General features: G+C 46.2%; 1 protein-coding gene across 3 annotated transcripts in view; it reads left to right on the top strand.

Annotated features, from left to right (window-relative positions):
• The window catches only part of PLXNA4 (plexin A4), a 424,069-nt gene extending 410,995 nt beyond the window's left edge, over positions 1 to 13,074 (top strand). For all 3 annotated transcript variants that reach the window (XM_079303970.1, XM_079303969.1, XM_079303971.1), the window contains 3 exons: positions 545 to 757; positions 11,430 to 11,580; positions 12,254 to 13,074. In XM_079303970.1, coding sequence (XP_079160096.1) covers positions 545 to 757; positions 11,430 to 11,580; positions 12,254 to 12,349 — 460 coding nt within the window. In that variant the 3' untranslated portion in view covers positions 12,350 to 13,074. The remainder of the gene's footprint in view (positions 1 to 544; positions 758 to 11,429; positions 11,581 to 12,253) is intronic.
• The last annotated feature ends 4,141 nt before the right edge of the window (positions 13,075 to 17,215 follow it).

Here is a 17,215-nt window from a genome sequence, read left to right as displayed (position 1 = left end):
GGAAGGGACCTTAAACTCATCCAGAGCCACCCCCTGCTATGGGCAGGGACACCTTCCACTATCCCAGGTTGCTCCAAACCCTGTCCAAGCTGTTCTTGGACACTTGCAGGGATCCAGGGGCAGCCACAGCTTCTCTGGGAAGCCTGTTCCATGCTTTATAACCCATACCATAATAATTTTTGTGGATTCAATGCCTGTCTTCATCTGATGGAGCAACCAGCAGGGTCAACTTTTCATTGCAACTTAACACAGAGAGATTCAGAGTGTTTGTCATCACCTAATTTATACTCCTAATAATTTATGGGCTTCAACAAGATTGTATTGACTTTGAGATTCACAAAATCTGCCTTGTAAGGATAACAGGGACAAAAGGTGACATCTCTCCCTTTCCTAAGCTTTGTAAGGGAGGAATTCATTGCACAGCAAACTTTATCCCAGAATCTTCACATCCCCACTATGACCTTTGATTCCCATTTGCTGCTGGGATGTCACAGAGCAAAGCCAGCTGTCACTGACTGTGTCCCCTCTGCCTCCCCTCCTGCAGCCTCCCCTTGAGGTTCTGGGTGAACATGATCAAGAACCCCCAGTTTGTCTTTGACATCCACAAGAACAGCATCACAGATGCCTGTCTGTCCGTGGTGGCTCAGACCTTCATGGACTCCTGCTCCACCTCCGAGCACCGCCTGGGCAAGGACTCCCCCTCCAACAAGCTCCTCTATGCCAAGGACATCCCCAGCTACAAGAACTGGGTGGAAAGGTGAGTTTTAGCCCTGCAATGATGCAAGGTGACACACCAGGCATTGCTTTGTGGGTGGAGGTAAGAGGCAGCATTGCTGTTCCTTTTGGAAAACGCCCCTGGGGCTTTTTTCTCTTTGATTTTGCTAAGTGGAAATCTCCTTATTAGCCTGTTGTTCCCTGGTGCCTTGCAGCAGAGATGGAAATTTAATTAATGGTGGGAGCTGGAGGTGTTTGCTATCATTGTTTCTTTTGAGGAGAAGCTCTTGAGAAGGGGCAGAGGGAGGAAGAAGGGGAGGTGATGTGTGTGAGCCCTGGGAAGCATACAGACTCCTCAGTCTTTCCACACTGGCCTGAAGTGACACTGCTGTGACAGTCCCCTCTCTGCCTGGAACCCAAGGGATTTACAATTATCCCCCAGGAACTTCCCTTGGAGGCTCTTCTGTGCTTTGAGTGAGATGCAGATGACTGACAGGCTGCTGAGTGAAGCTCTGCAGGTATCTTATGTCATGTCAGAGGTCTTTCCAAGCATTTTATCCACACTTCCAAGACCTGTGGCTGTACTTCAATCTGCTGTGCCGAGGGTCAGTGCCTGGCAAAGCTGCTCCACAGGGATAACAACCAAAACATCTATTCCTGCAGCATGTTGGGGCTTCAGTTTCTGTAGGGTTTCCTGCAGGACAAGCAAACAGCACATCCTGTTTTTCATCCAGCAGGAGCTGTGCTTTGCCTTCCAATACTCTGCACTTGCCTGGTGTTATTGACAGGTTTGGGAGCTGCACAGATGGGGAATGTTTGCTGCTCTGTAAATACAAAGGCGGGTTTATCCTACAGATCATTCCTGTGCACTGCATTCAACTTTCAGCAATGATTCCTCTGGATGACTTTGATACCACATCCTGCAGGTTGTACGAGGCCTCTGCTGCTGCAGACACCTCTGACTGTGCTATAAATCCCTGTATTGCCTTTGCAGGGGATGATTTTCCCTCATTTTGTGACAGGAGTGTGGCTGATCAAAGAGCTCCGTCCCCTACTCGGCACGAGGCAGCGTTTTTCCAACAATTCTCCCATTGGTCTGTGATTTGCCTGGACAATTATTTTTAGATGTGGTTAAACACTTCAGCAAATGTCGTTTCTAGGCAACCTGCAAGGCTCTTATGAGCTACCTTGCTTAATTATGACCTACTTTTGGTACCGTGTCCAAGTTTCTTAGTGTGTATTGAGGCTGATTGCTGGATTGACCTGGATAATGGGAAGCAAGTGTTGGAGGTTCCATTTAGAAATCAAGTTTGTACCAACAGTGACCCAAAGGTGTCATTCTCTAGTGATGATTTAGCAATAGTCTGTGTGGTTGGGTGGTTTCTGTGGACAAGTAATGTTTTTCATCTCAAACTGGTTGATTGTATCCTGGGAGATGCTACATTTGAGTGACAAACTGAGGTATTTAAGTGGAAAATGGGATATTTCCTTATGCAGCAAACACCTTTTCTTTTAAAATGTCTTTTCCCTCTGAATAAACAAAGGGCTGCAGCTTCCATTTTGGCTTTTTCCAGTAATGATTTCACAGTACAACTTTTTGGAGCTAAATCCTGGTGCCCAGTGATCTTCAGCACTAGGTGCTGCATTTCCTTGGAAGTTTTCCCAAACAACTGGGTTTGCAAACGAGGTACATAACACCTCCTGCTGCTTGTAAACAGCCCTGGATTCCTGTCCCCAGCATGTGCTGGGTTGTTATCTGCACTGATGTCTGACAACTTGAACTGAAGCCCAAGGGGAGACTGCAGGTTTTGGAATATGGTTAGAGCTTCTTCCCTGCTTTTATTTTTGTGTGCCTGCTCCACTGACTCAAGGCAGTGGCACCTGGATGCTGTGGGAGATGAAAGAAAAAAGCCTATCAGGGATGAATAAAATATAATTTGAGTTCTACCTCGAGCTAATGAATTCCTTCTCTCCATTCTGCAATTGTGCTTTGAGGGAGTTTTTCCAAATCCAAAGGCTTCCAGGGCTGGTTGGAGCTATTTCTGTACTCAGCATCAGCTGGAGGTGGCATCCTTCAAGACCACTAGACTTCTTCAAAGAGTGAATCAGGAGATAAAAGTCAAGGAGTTTAAGAAGTGGTTGAGTAAATCAGGAGAACCTGGAATCAAACAAACTTCTTTAATGAAGATTAAACTCTAAGAAGGTAATTAATCAGTGGTAGATTGTACCCAACTTGAGGCACTCTGGGTCAAAACATTCCTGGATTTAGAGGTCTGGGAATGGAGCTGAGCTGGGTTACTCCAAGTCATCCCTTTGAAATCTCTGGTTTCTTGGTGTGGAGCTTTTAGGACTCACAAAACTCAGAGCAGGGAATGACCTTGGCATGAGGAAGATGAAAGGGATGAAAGGACTTCCTTCCAATCCTTCAAATTTTTTTTTTCCACCTAGGAATGTGCATTGGGAAGGGAATAGTTGCAGCTTCTGGCCTCACCAGTGGTCCACCTCCTCAGGATGATCAAAATTCCAAAAGATTTAAAAGCAAGACTGTCAGGAATCTTCACTGCTTTTATTTGTCTGTTTGGCTTGTTTCAGTGTAGGATTTTCTCATGTTTTCAGTTATTTGTTTGTGATGAGTCAAGTGTTGCCTTCAGAATTGGGATGCATGACAATGACTAAATAAAAAAAAATTAAATTTACCAATTTTTGCAATTTCTTGTCGACTTAATGGAAAACTATATAAGAAATGGACATCTTCCATGACATTTTGAGAACTTGGTTGTTTTAGTGCCCATTTCTATAATTATTCAAGATAATGGATTTGCTGACAACAGCAACAAAAGTAATTATTGTGCATCACTTAAATTTAGTTGAAGATGTTCCCTGCTCTTTGCAGGGAGGTTGGACTAGATGACCTCTAAATGTCCCTTCCAACCCAAACTATTCTGTGATTTTGTGATAGTCCTTTTATAGCATTGTTGGATGGAGAGGTGGACTCTGCCTGCTGGAACAATCCAGCTGAGAAATTCTGCCTTTTGGAAAAAAAAAAAAACAGGTTCATTGTTCAAATGAGACACCCAGAGCTGGAAACACGTGGTTAAGAAATGTCCCAGTGCAGCCACATCTTGGATTTCCTGCTGCAGAACACGAAACCTGATGAGGCAGCACAATTAACCCAGGAAATTGGGACAGGCTATTTGGCTTTTGTTGGAGCCATGAAGTGTCAGGCTGTAGTTCTAAAACAAAGTGGAGGCTTTTCAATTATCATTATATGAGTCTATTGAAAAAAAAAAAAAAAAAAAAAAAGAAGGAGAGGAAAAGAATAGCAACGGTAGAGCAGAATCTCATCTGACTTCAGTTAGTAAAACTCCATAGGCTCTGCTGAATTTACATTAGAGCAGCTTCAGATCTGCATCTTTTCAAGTTTACTTCAAATGTCCCCTTTGAGCCTGGAAATCTGGAGAACTTGGGAGCATTTGATGCAATCCCCAAGCAATACAAAGGGGAGCCTGTTCTAATTGGGACTGTCTCATTAGCATTCAACACCACACTGAAAAATGACAAAGGGCTGTGGCTGACCTTTCATTTCTCTCCATGCTGCCAAGCTTATGATAACACTTGTTTGAACTTCATTAACACCATTTAATTGCCTGCATCACAATCAATATGATGTTTCCCTACCAGAGCCTGGCACAGAGGCAAGGATGTGGGAGACTGGAGAGGGGCAGAGCACAAAAAGCAGAAGTCAAAGAGTTTTTCCATTTCACACTGGTGCCCAAAACACCTGCAGGGCTGCAAGGAGAGGATCTGGTGCTCTTTTTTTTTTCTCCTCATCCCTGCAGGGGCTCAGTCTCCTTTTGGCTGCTTATTGTGCATTGAAAAGAGCCCCTCTAAGAAAAACTTAAAGACATCACAAGCGTTCTTAACTTAAGAGTCATCCAATGAAGACCATTCACAATAGGCTTGCCAGGTTCAGGATCAAAAGAAGCTTAAAGTGATCTGATACATGGGATTCAGACTTATAACATTTGCATTTTATTGTGTTAACCTGGGTGCAAACAGTGCCTGACTTAGCTGGTGCTACCCAACTCCTAAGGCTGTGATCTCATCTACTTTTTTTCTTTGCAAGTACAGATACTTTTAGGATAAGGGGGGACAATTTTGAACTAAAAGGGAGAAATTTGAGATATTTGGAAGATATTCTTTACTCAGAGGGTAGGAAGACCCTGGCACAGGTTGCTCAGAGAAGCTGTGGCTGCCCCTGGATCCCTGGAATTCTCCAAAGCCAGGCTGGATGGGGCTGGGAGCAACCTGGGATAGTGGAAGGTGTCCCTTGCATAGCAGGGGGTTAGAATTGAATGATTTTAAGGTAATTTCCAACCCAAAACATTTCTGAACTGATGATTCCTGGAGCAGCTATGATTTGCACCCCATTAGCCTTTACATGTCAAGGTCTAGATCTTGTTAGGAAATGCTTTACAAGAGTGTTTGAGCCTGTACCCACTTGGGATTTCACCCACCCAGTGTGTCAGCTTGGGCTTTCAGGGCTCTCAAGCCACTAGGAAATCTCTGCTTGTGGTGTCTGTTGGCCACTTTGCAGCTAACTTTAGAAAGAAAGACAAACTGGACTAGTTTAAAACAGTAAAAAGCTGCATGTACCCTAGCACTGTGAGTTATTGAGGTTCTTAGGAGAAACTCCGAGGGCTTTAAAAAAGAGCATCACAGGACAGGTGCAAATCTTGGCTCTACTTTAAAAAATGAGTTTTCTGTGCCCTCTCTCTCTGCTGGAAAGGAGGCTCAAGAAGTAGCATAGCAAAGGTCAAGGCAGGGGGTGTTGTCAGTGGAGATAACAAAAAGCAGTTCTGGAAGGGGCCTCAGGAGGTCACCCTGACCATCTCCTGCCTCAGGGCAGGATCAGCTCTGTCTAAAGCCTTCCTGACAGATGCTTGTCTACCCCTTCCTTAAAGGGCTCCAACAACAGAGCCTCTGCTGTCCTCAGGCAATTCATTCCCGTGCTTCCCTGTCCTTCTCATCAGAGTGTTTTCCCTGCTGGGCAGCCAAAATCTCCCTGGCTGTAATTAAAGCTCAGGCATCTCCAGGGCAGGGGGTACAGCTCATTCCCTGCCTCTCTGGGTCAGATTTTGGAGTATCTGAAGACTGCTTACTTGTCTTTCTTCACTTCTCATCTCAAAAATAATAAAAAATCCCAGTGTTTTCTCATCACAGTAAAAAGCTGCTTTTACACAGTGCAGCTTTTCATGTCCACATGTAGAGGGTGCAGCCCCACACATCCTCTGCTCTGAGGTGGTGCTGGGTGATCTCCTGTCCCTGTGACCAACTCACTCCTCAGCCTTTGAGTCAGTGATGTCCATCAACCTCCACCCTTTATTCTGAGAAGCTGCAGGAAAAGCCATGAACAGGCAAAATAAGAGCATTGCTCTTTCTAGGGCTTGCACACACAGTGCAAGAATTGTTCCCTTCAACAGCTTGGGTTGGAAGGGATCTTGAAGGTGATCTCATTCCACCCTCTGCCACGGGCACTTTCACTATCCCAGATTGCTCCCAAGTCCCATTCAACTTGGCCTTGGACATTTCCAGGGATGGGGCATCCCCAATTTCCCTTGGGCAATCTATTCCAGTGCCTCACCAGCAGTTCAGATTCAAACTGCTGTTCTGTGTCTGTGCAAGAACTGTCAGCATCTCCTTGCACTGCTTCACAACCTCCCATAAAAGAGCTGGTTGTTCCCAGCTTTCCACCAGCCCTTCCCTGCTGGAAAAGGATCCAGATCCCTTTCACACACCTCTCCCTCCTCCAGCGGTCTGGGTACAGCCGGCTATTGCATAACCCTAATTATGTTATTGCTGTAATTGCATCTGCCGTCTGCAGCACATGGATTCGTTACAAGCTTTTCATATGCTAAAATGATTATTAATGAGTGCAGTCCCATCCCAGCGACAAACAACAGCCATGACAAAAAGATCTTTTGGAAGGCAATTAGCTCCATGCTAAGCTGCCTAAACCATGGGCTGTGCTGGGAAATTTCGGGCTGGGGAGGAAGCATTGGCAACGTGGCTTTTCTCTTCTCTTTTGATGAGTTAATGAGTTACTGAGTGGCAGCAGGCACAGTCATTCTTGTGAAACAGCTCCACTAAGGAGCCTTTCCGGTAGGTACAGAGGGAAAGAACATTTATCCCTGGATAAACAGAGGACAAAATGTATTCCCAGGTCACTGCGATGTATGCCCAGGTCACCACTGTGTCGCTTTCCTTGGGAAAACAAAGTGAAACAAAACAAAGCAAAACACAAAACAAAACAAAAGCCAGGGAAAGATGAGGTTGGAAGGAACAAGAATAATTATTTTTTCAGTGAAAGAGTACCAGCTGTATCCTGGTACATCCCAAACCCTTCTCCATCCATCAGTGGCAATGGAGGGTCTCCAGCTGAAGGCAGGCTGGGGTGAGTTGTTGTGCTTGTGATACCTGTGAGGACACAGCCCATTCCCTATTTATCCTCACATCCTCCATCTGAGCTGGAGTGTGGAATGATGGGCTTACCCCAATTCCTCATAATTTTTATTGCTTATGAAGTCGAATGAACAAATTTCTTGTGGTCACATCAGAGGGCGAAGAGCCTTGAGGTAAGAATAGAGGGTGGTTCCTATGAATACAGGGAAACTCAAACACTGGATCTTTTGATCTTCATCTGAGCATCCTCTGGAAACTGCTGTGGAAGGATCCACTAGGGATGAGAAAAACTGGAGTACAGAAGTAGCAGCAAATGTGCTCAGGATTCTCATTCTTGATCCTTTGGAGGCAGGTTAAGCTAAATTTGCTGCTTTGCTTCATTACTTTCTGTCTCATTCAGAGAGAACAGGGCTCAGTGTTGTGTTCCCAACCTTCTGCTGGATGTGGAATTGAGTCAAAGGCCTGTCCCTGTCTCAGGTGAGACCTCCAGAGGTGACAGAGCACCTCTCTGCCCCCAGCACTGCCTCCCAGCCCAGCTCTGCTGCAGGAGCTGTCAGCTGCAGGGGTGATGGCAGCACCACAGGCAGCCTGGCAAATTCCAGCAGTGCAAATGTAAGGGCCTCTGGGGTTTGGTGACAGCTTCTCAGTGGTTTTTGCATTAGGGGTATGCAAATGGCAGAGAGGCTCTAAGTACCTCTGAGGATCTGGGCTGGAATTGAAGGTAAATAAAGACTCAGCAGGGATGTTGTCATCTCCCTGCTAGGATGCTTTAATACACACATTCATCATTTCTTTAGAGAGCACAGTGATGGCTTCATTAGAAACTCTTCTGCATAAATAAGTCACTGGGCCATGGCAGAATTTGGATGGAAGGACATTATGTCTTCTCGCTCATCCAGGCTGGGGTGTTGGTACATGTTTTTTCCCCTTCTTTTTCTTTTGTTTTTGCCACAAAATACCTTGGTTTAATGAGAAATGACTGTTTAGGTGTGTGATGCCAGGGAACTGAGTCTGGGGGAGACCAGGGTACTTTGGTGGGTGATGGCCTGTGACCCCAGAACACTGAGGTCACATCCTGGGAATCTTTCATGGCCAGAGTCCTGAAACTGATTCCTGAAATTCAGATCTGTGCATCCCATCCTTGGCTCCATTTCCTGCTGCTTTTCCTTGTTTGGATGAGTCATGGGGATGTTGTGCTGCTGGGGAATGATCTCTGCAGGGCTGGAAAGAGGAATGGGGAGCTCTCAAACCCTTGTGAGTCACAGATCCAAGATCTATGCTACCAGGTGGAAAGGAAACAGGACAAACTTGGAGAAGGAGTTGATAAGTGTGTCTGTGCTCCAGTTTTTGGGAGCACCCTGTCCCTGCACCCACTATCCTGCCACCACTTGGTGACAGCTCAAACAGAGAGGAAAAGGAGAATTTTAACTTCTTGTCAGAGCCAAACTGGCACCTCTGATTTCCTCCACCAACCCCATTTATTTTTGCTGTGATGAGCCCCCTTCTCATTTCACCCATCAGGAGGGTGCTTATCCAACATTCATGAGGAGCTTCTCTTTTTTCAGGTGCCATAAATCAATGTATTTCACTGCTTTGCTGCCTCTTTTCCCCACAAATCTGTGAAATGTGCTGGTGACAGGTGAATTTTTTTCCCCAGTGCCAAAGCACACTTTGCTTTTTGACCATAAGATTCCTTGTTCTTTGACCCTGAGATTCCTTGATTTCTCAGCCATGTTATGGATGCCACCAATTCCTGATGCTCTCCCTTGTGCAGCACAGATCTGATATTCTCCAGCAGGTGATGCCAAGACCTGTTGAAGTTTTCCTGGGAGTGGTAGTGGTCTAAGAAATATTTATTCCTCCTGCTCAGCATCTTCTCCTGGGGGCAGTTCTGCAGGGCAGGGCCTCCAGGGATTTCCAGATGCTCACTTCACTCACAGACAGCTATCCAGATCCACTTGGGACAGAGGGTCAGGGAGAGCATAAAGAAAAACAAACCCACACCACTTTTCACTGGAGCACTGGGAATGAGAACTATTTAGACCATGGGACTGAGTTAGACTAAGATTTCTGGATGGTTTTAAGCCCAGAAGACAAAATGCCAGGACTCCAGGGAGAGTGATGTTTTTGTGCCTGCTGGAAGTTGCAGTAAAATTAATGAGGTTTGAACCAGTTTTTATGGTGAAACAAAGTTTAGCTCTGGAAAATGTCAGGCAAGAAGAACCTCTGCCTCCTGTGCCTCCCTCTCCCGAGGATTACATCAACATCCCACCCCAAAATCAGGAATCAACAGAGATTGACTCATTGCAGTAAATCAGGGTGGGATGAAGGGCACAAAACCAGTCTGAGCATCTCCTGGTGTGGAAGGGTTTCCCCCCATGCTCTTGCACTGCTCTGCCTTCCACCAGCTGCTCTGTCACAGAGTATTTTCCCACTCATCCACCTCAAGGATCCTCATCACACAGCACTTCAGTGTCCAATTTCTCTGCAGTGGCAAACAGCCTCCATCTCAGCAGGTGTCTCCACGCTGTTTACAGGACACCTGTCAGCTCTTTTGGCTCCCTGTCCCCTCTGCCTCCTAATTATAAAATTGTGGATTGCTGCAGCTATGGGCTTTTTTTTTCCTTCTTCTTATTTTTTTTTTTCCTTGTGCACAAAATGTCAAATTGCAGAAATTAAAAATGTAAATGATGGCGTCTAATTAACCAGTTGACAGCAGAGCACAGCTGCCAGTGACAGTGACTGATTACCTTCTGCAAACCTTGTCCTCCAAGACCTGCCTTACCCAGGGGAGGAAGGACATCAAAAATAGCAACTTCCTTAAAGAGACATCACTCTGCAGATGAAGCCTGCTGGGCAATGGTTCTGGGGGATCCAGACCCTATGGATAAACCCCCAGTCCTCCTGAGCTCCAGGGCAATGCTGTTGGCTCTTAGAAAAAGCAGATTTTTCCCAGCCAGATTGAAGTTGAAGGTTATTGCCATAAATATCAGGCCAGCTTAAAATATGGGGCAAAAAGGAGATGCTGAGTAGAGAGTTGTTGGGATAGACCGGATTGAGTGGGGAAAGTGGGTGATGTTAGCAGTGGGGGCAGATGTAGTGGTGAGAATGGTGCAAGGAAAGATAGAAATATTTTAGGTTTTCAGTGTATTGGAGTGAAATCCTGAGCTCTCAGTGGGCAGCAAGGTCTCTCTGGGATGAGAGGCAAGACTAAAACCCCTTGAATGCCTGGCAAAGTGATCCAGATTCAATCCAGCTCCTATTGATGGCATAGGAAATGTTTGCAGGATATTTTTGAGGGCTTCGTTCTCAGATTGGGGTGAATACAACACATGCCTGGTGCTCAAGATTAGTGCTCAGCCATTTCCACTTTGGCTAGGTCACTTTTCTTGCTGTAAAAGAAGAGCATGAACAGGTATTTCACTCAGAAACCAGAAAAGCCCCACACTATGTGTGGATTTTTTTCTCCTTTTTGTTTGTAGATTTCCCTCCCTGAGCTCCTGCTCTTCCCCTTGTCCTGGTTTGAAGGACAGGTGTCTGCCAATAAAGGCAGAAGCTTCTCTTTGAAATGGAGAATGTAAAACCCCCTCCCTCCAAATTATTGTAATAAATTTTAAAATTAAGGGGCTCTCAGGCAAAGAGATGGGAATTAGGAATAACAGTTCTTTACTAAGAAAATTCCAATAGCAATGCAGTATTACACAGAACAATCCCAACCCTGCCAGAGTCAGAATCCAAGCTGGCACAGTCAGTCAGTCAGGGTGGTGGCACAGTCCCATTCCATGGTGCTGCATCCTCCTGCAGGGGCAGATGTGGCTCAGCTGGAGCAGTGCTCCTGGAGAAGGTGCAGTTTCCTCTGAAGCTCCAGGGATGATGTGCAAGGCTCTGGTTTTCCTCTGGAATGCAGTGGCAAGAAGGTGCCTTGGTGTCCCAAATGTCATTTTTTCTCTGGGTAGGAAAGGCTTGGCTCCTGCCCTGGCTGGAGCATCTCCCAGTGGGATGATGGAATTTTATCAGCCATGCCCTGGGACTCAGTGGCCATGAACAGGAGATATCTCCTGGAGGGAGGATGGGCTGTGGGAAGATAAGATGATTGCCCAGCTGGTTTAAAGATGCCCATGAGCAGATAATGTGTGCCAGGAGATCAGGGGCACTGCCCCAGCTGGTTTAACAGATGGGGACAGAACACACATTGCTGGCCACAGCAACCCAACACACCCCTCAGGAAACACCCCTGTGTTTGTGCCCCTCAGGTACTACTCAGACATTGCCAAGATGCCAGCAATCAGTGACCAGGACATGAATGCTTACCTGGCTGAGCAGTCCCGCATGCACATGAACGAGTTCAACACCATGAGCGCGCTCTCCGAGATCTACTCCTACGTGGGCAAGTACAGCGAGGAGGTGAGAGCCTGGGGACACTTCTGGGGGGCCAGGGCACAGCCCACCCACCCCTCAGTGGGTCACTGATGCCTGTCTGCATCCTGGATGGGAGGGGGAAAGATTTAAGGAGTGAGAAACAAGGCTTAGGGTATGGAAGGGGATGATCTGGGATTTTGGGTTTCCTCAGTATTATTTTTGTCTCTGTTGTTCAGTTTGAAGTAGTTGATGGTCAGATGTTAACTCACTGCAGAGGAGTCCTACATGAGTTTTACATACAGAGTGGTCAAAAGTTGCTTAAGGACTGTGCCCAATGTGATTCCAGATACCCTAAAACACCCCAAAATGGTCCAAGACAGACTTTAAGGTGTCCAGCATGGTTCTGTGTATTGAAGGCCATGTGAGACCCCTTAGGTCATCTCAAATGGCATGGCCAGGTAATGGATAAACTCATGAATAAATAACTGATCTCCAAGATAAGAATCCATTTGGTTGCAATCCAGAGGTGTGCATTGAGTCAGATCAAACCCAAATTCCCTGCCTAGTTCCCTCCTGGCTGACTGACCTGCCTTGCATGATCTAAGCTAAGCCTGGGACAGAGAAGGTAACCCTCCTCTGCTGCTCTAAGATGCTGGACTCAGTCATTTTGGGGAAAGAAACCAAAATCCCTATCACTTCTTTCCCTCTCCTTTTCCAGATCCTTGGAGCCCTCGATCAAGATGACCAGGCTGGGAAACAGAAACTTGCCTACAAACTTGAACAAGTCATAACCCTCATGAGCATAGACAGCTGAGAACTGTCCTGCCAGGGACACCCTGGGAGGGATAAACCAAGTCGTGCCTCACTCAAGATCATCATCTTTACCAAGTGCAAGTTTTGATGGGCTGTAAGCAGAGCCACCCAAACAGTGCTCCTCTCTCTCTCCCCCTCCCCTTCTCTCTCTTTTCCTTTTATTTTCCAAATCTGTGGACAAAGCAAAGGAGCCCCAGGGGTTAAAAGAAAAAACTGCAGAGGAATCTTGGCTCTGGGGCTTTGAAGACATTTGGGTGGAGCTCTCCTTTTCACAGCTTCCCCTCTGCCTTTTGCCCTAGAGAGAAACTATTGATCACACACAAAACCCCACCAACCCTCCCCCAGCATCACATCCTCACTCTGCAGAGGGGAAACTGGGAGGTAACTTCTGTCATGCTGCTTTAACTGCCCTCCAAGGGCTGTAGCCTCTGGAGAGGACATGAAAATGAACTCAGTATTACTCAAGTGTCCCCGAGGGGAAGGCAGCCTGCCTGCAGGGCTCCTGGAGGGCAGAGCCAGTCCAGCTCCTCTCCTGCAGAGCCATTGCAATTCTATCTCTTGATATCGACCCATTGGGAGAGGAGCCCCAAAAAATGTCCAGAGCAGGACAGCTGGGGCTCATCCTGCCAGGGATGCTCTTCTGGGGCAGGGAAAGGGTCGAGAGGGGACGAGGAGACCGATGCTCCCCTGCCCATGTGTTCCATATGGTTCTTCTTATTTTTCCAAGAGCCGCGTGTCCCGCTCCGTCTTTCCCGTTGTGTCCTGTTGGTCGTAGCACTGCAGCAAAACTCTCTCTCTGCTTGCTGGCATCCTGTCTGTGCTGCTGGTTCTGCTCCTCCTGGCAATGGAGAGCACAGCATCATCCTCCTCATTCCCACCCCACCTTGGAAAGCAGGAGCCCAGACCTTGGTTTGTTCCAGGCAAGGAGCTGATCCTCAAAAGAAGAACCAGAAGGATTTTTTTAAAAAAATTTTTCTTTTTAAGCTGTTCTTTCCATTTTGTTTTCTCAATTGGAATACAGCCGTTGTTTTCCCACAGTGGAATATCAGAGGGTCACTGAAATGCTTGCTGTGAAGTGAGCTGGTGCACGGTGCTGATGGTAAAGCCTTCCTTCCAAGCCACTCCTAAGAGGAAATGTCACCACACATTTTGGAAGGAAATCTTGGAGGAAATCCAAATGAAACACTGCAAAAAATTCTTCTACCTAGATCCCCCAGCTGAACTGCCTGTCTTCTGGAGGTCTGTGAACTGCTGTGAGCCCATCTGCCTTTTGGTGCCAACTCCTGGCCTTTCCCCTTCTCCATTTCTGGAACCAACAGGCCTTGTTGAAGGCACAGTTGCTGCCTGGGAAGGATTTTATCTCTCTTTGCACTTCTTATCCCTTCAGGGATTGCTGTCACCATGGGACAATTGTGGGGGGTCACCCTGTCCCTGCTCAGCATCTCCAGAACATCTCAACTTGCTTCATGGCCAACCAAAGGGGAGTGAGCTCCTGCATCTCTTTTGCCTTCAGCTGTTCCATTCACACGGCTGCCAGCCTGGATAACACTATGATTAGAGACTCTTGGGGTGTGGAGAACCTTCCTTGTACACCAGGGAGGCAAGAGCTGGGTCAGTATTCATGTATCAGACATGAGCTGAGCTCCCTGGCAGATGGAGTGGCTGGAGAATGAGCCCACGTCCACCTCACCATCCTCGGAGCCACAGCCTGGATCTGCTTTGCACCTGGGGAAGGAAGAGGTGCAGGCAGGGTGTATGAATTGATTACAGAGCTCTTTTGGGTTTATTCCTGTCCCTTGCTATCAAACCAGAGCCTGTTGGGAGTGACAGATCCTGAGTATGTGTGAGGGGGGATGTGGTGCAAGCAGGAGTCAGCCAGCGGGAGGGTTCCCTTCAGCCAAGCAGATACACACGTAGGCGAGTCCAAAACCACTCAAAGAACGGCAGTCCAAACCTGGACATGTCTGTGGGGAGAAAATCACCAGATTCACGTTGAAACAGCAAACTTAGGGACACGTCTTGGTTTTAAACCCCCAGACATTTCTCTCTTGATTACAATTCCGATTATTTTGTGCGTGTGTATCTGTGTGCGCGTTCGTTCCTTCTTTTGTTTTTTGGTTTTGTTTTGGTTCTGCTTGCTTTCTGTTGGATTGCTGAGCTGATGGACTCATCATGCACCTTATGGACATCTCAGCAGTTTTAAAGAGGCCTGTGCATTGGGGATGGTTTGGGTTTGGTTGGTTCTGCCATGGTTCTGTTGATCCATTTTAGTAACGTCGGCGCATGTTCCAGATCCATTGATTATGGCTGTGAAAGTGGGAAGTCCCACCAGAGCCAGTGGTAAGAAAACGACAGCAAACAACAACAACACAAACACAGTATTTTTTATAAGTACGCAAACTTAAAAAAAAAAAAAAAAAAAAAAAAAAAAAAGGGAAAAATTAAAATAAAAAAGGAAGAAACCAAAGGTTTTGACAAACAAAGTGCCACAAAAGATAAATATGGACCCTATTGTCATGCCTTGTACTCACAGCTGGATGGTAGGAGTCTAAGGACAAAGAGCTGGCTTGAAGGGAAGTGGTTATGAGTGATGGGCGATCCTGCCTGGACATGCGCACATGAGAGGAAGAAGAAGCTGTTTAACAAAAAAAAAAAAAAAAAAAAAAAGTTATCAAAATGAACTGGTGTGATCCTGCACTGTTACTGAAGTCAGAGGAACACCACAGGGGAAATCTGAGACTCACCCTGTTTCTTTTCGATGTTTTCAGGGCTGTGTTTTTGGTTTGTTATGGTTGTTTTCCATGGTTGTTATTTTATTTCTTCTTGCTGGTACGGAGTTTTTCATCTGTATATTATATATATATTTTTTGAGAAAAACTTGAACACCTCAGAGACACTGAGAATGAAACACTTAGGGGAAATGGGAAGCACCAGGAGATTGGTGTCTTAACCCTTTCCAACTTCCCATTTAGGCATTTCTGCTTTCTCTCCACCCTCTTCTTTCCCCCATGCCCAGGATTTGAAAGAAAATCTGCGTTTTGCTTCTCTTTCATCTCCTCTTTACTTTTTTTTTGTCTTTCTGTTTATCTTCATTTTGGTGTTTGAGCTGGATTTGCTTTTTTGCTTGGAAAATGTGCCAGAATTGTGATGTAAATGCGTGGGCTTCCTCCCCTGTCCCCTTCAGTGCCCTTCCCATTTCCAACCAGTGTCCCAGAATCCCCCAGTCTATGAGAAGTCTTGGCATCTTTCTTCCCAGCCTCACCTGTTGAGCTAACTATTTTTTAAGTGCATGTAAAATACAACTAAAAACAAAGACACAAGCAGAAGAATGAGCCCTACTACAACACGGATGCTTTCTTTTCCTTTGATTTCTTTTCCCTTACCTCCCTTTCCACACTTGACCAAAAATTCCTGATGAAAAGTAATGTCCCACACTGTTTTTCAAGCCCCATGGAGACAACTGGAGCCAAACTTCCTAGAAGCCCATGGACAGGCTCCTAATATCCAAAATATTCCAGATGACAGGATAATCTTCATGGGTATTTCGCAAACACTTCAGTGAAATAATTAATGTTGACACCTGCAGCACCATCAGAAACAGGGGAAGGGAACTCGTGAGGACTCTCTGAGGTTCTGTGGAGAGAGTGAAAATTATTTTTTCACTGCAGGGTTTGCTTTGGGGCTTTGCCACTGGGTTAGAGGAACAAAGGGTGAATGGTCCCTCTGCAAACACCTCATGCCCTCCCTGTGAGTGGCACTCAGCTGTCAGTGACAGTGATCTGAGACCCAATCCACCAGTCTGCTGGTGCAGACTGAGCCTTCCAGTGAACAGCAGGGTGGGGAAATTTGTGTGTGTCTGGAATGAGGTGTTGGAGATTGTTTGCCCTCCAACGACAGAGCAGGAGAATAATCTAGGGGAAAATCAGCCACCTTCCTCTCCTAGCATAGAATCACAGAATCATCTGGGTTGGAAAAAACCTTGAAGATCACAGAGTCTGAATGTTAAAACATGTCCCAGTCCTTTTCTTCCCACTCTTCATCCTGTCCTGAACATATCCAAAGGTTTGCTCCAGCCCAGCACACACCAGCATTGCTCCATTTGATAAGAGGGCTATGCCAATTTTCATCCCTGTACTGTTACCACTGCAGTTTTCTTACCTTGCATCTTTGACACTGAAGGCCATAAAATTTATTGGGTCATGAATTTTGTTTGGTAATTGCTTAGACTGAAAAGTGATTACCAAAGTTTCCTGATCTTGTGCATCCACCCACAGGAAAATGTTTGCCATGAAGGGAATGAGACCCAGCAAATCAGAGTAATTGTTATTATTTTTAATAATGCTGTTGAAAACTGATAGATCAAATTTGAAGAGTCCAGTCAGTGGTCAGCATTCCTGTTGAGTCCCCTCTGAATTTCCTGGAGTCTGGGATGCCTGTGAGGTAAAAACCCAAGCACACAGCAGCCAATATCAGAAGGACAATTGCTCAGAAATTAGTCAAAACATGAAATATAGATCTGTCCTTCTCCAAGACTTTATGAAGTGCTTTGGGAAGAGACACTGCTGTGTGGGAGACTCTCCCAAATAAAGATTGGAAACCTGGAAGGACTCAGTCCCAGAGCTCTGCTAAGTGAGACATGCATTTATGTCTGCACAGAGGACACTCAGAATCACAAAATGACAAAACAGTTTGGGTTGGAAGGGACCTTAAAGATCATCTCATTCCATGGGCAGGGACACCTTCCACTGTCCCAGAGTGCTCCAAGCCCCATCCAGCTTGGCCTTGGACACTTTAGGGGACCCAGGAGCAGACACAGCTTCTCTGGGTGACCACACATTCTCAATGATCCCAGGAAAATTTGCTCTAT

This window comes from Erithacus rubecula (assembly GCF_903797595.1).
Source record: "Erithacus rubecula genome assembly, chromosome: 4".
Lineage (NCBI taxonomy): Eukaryota > Metazoa > Chordata > Aves > Passeriformes > Muscicapidae > Erithacus > Erithacus rubecula.
The sequence above is the reverse complement of the archived record's forward strand: the minus strand, read 5'-3'. Positions and strand labels throughout refer to the sequence as shown.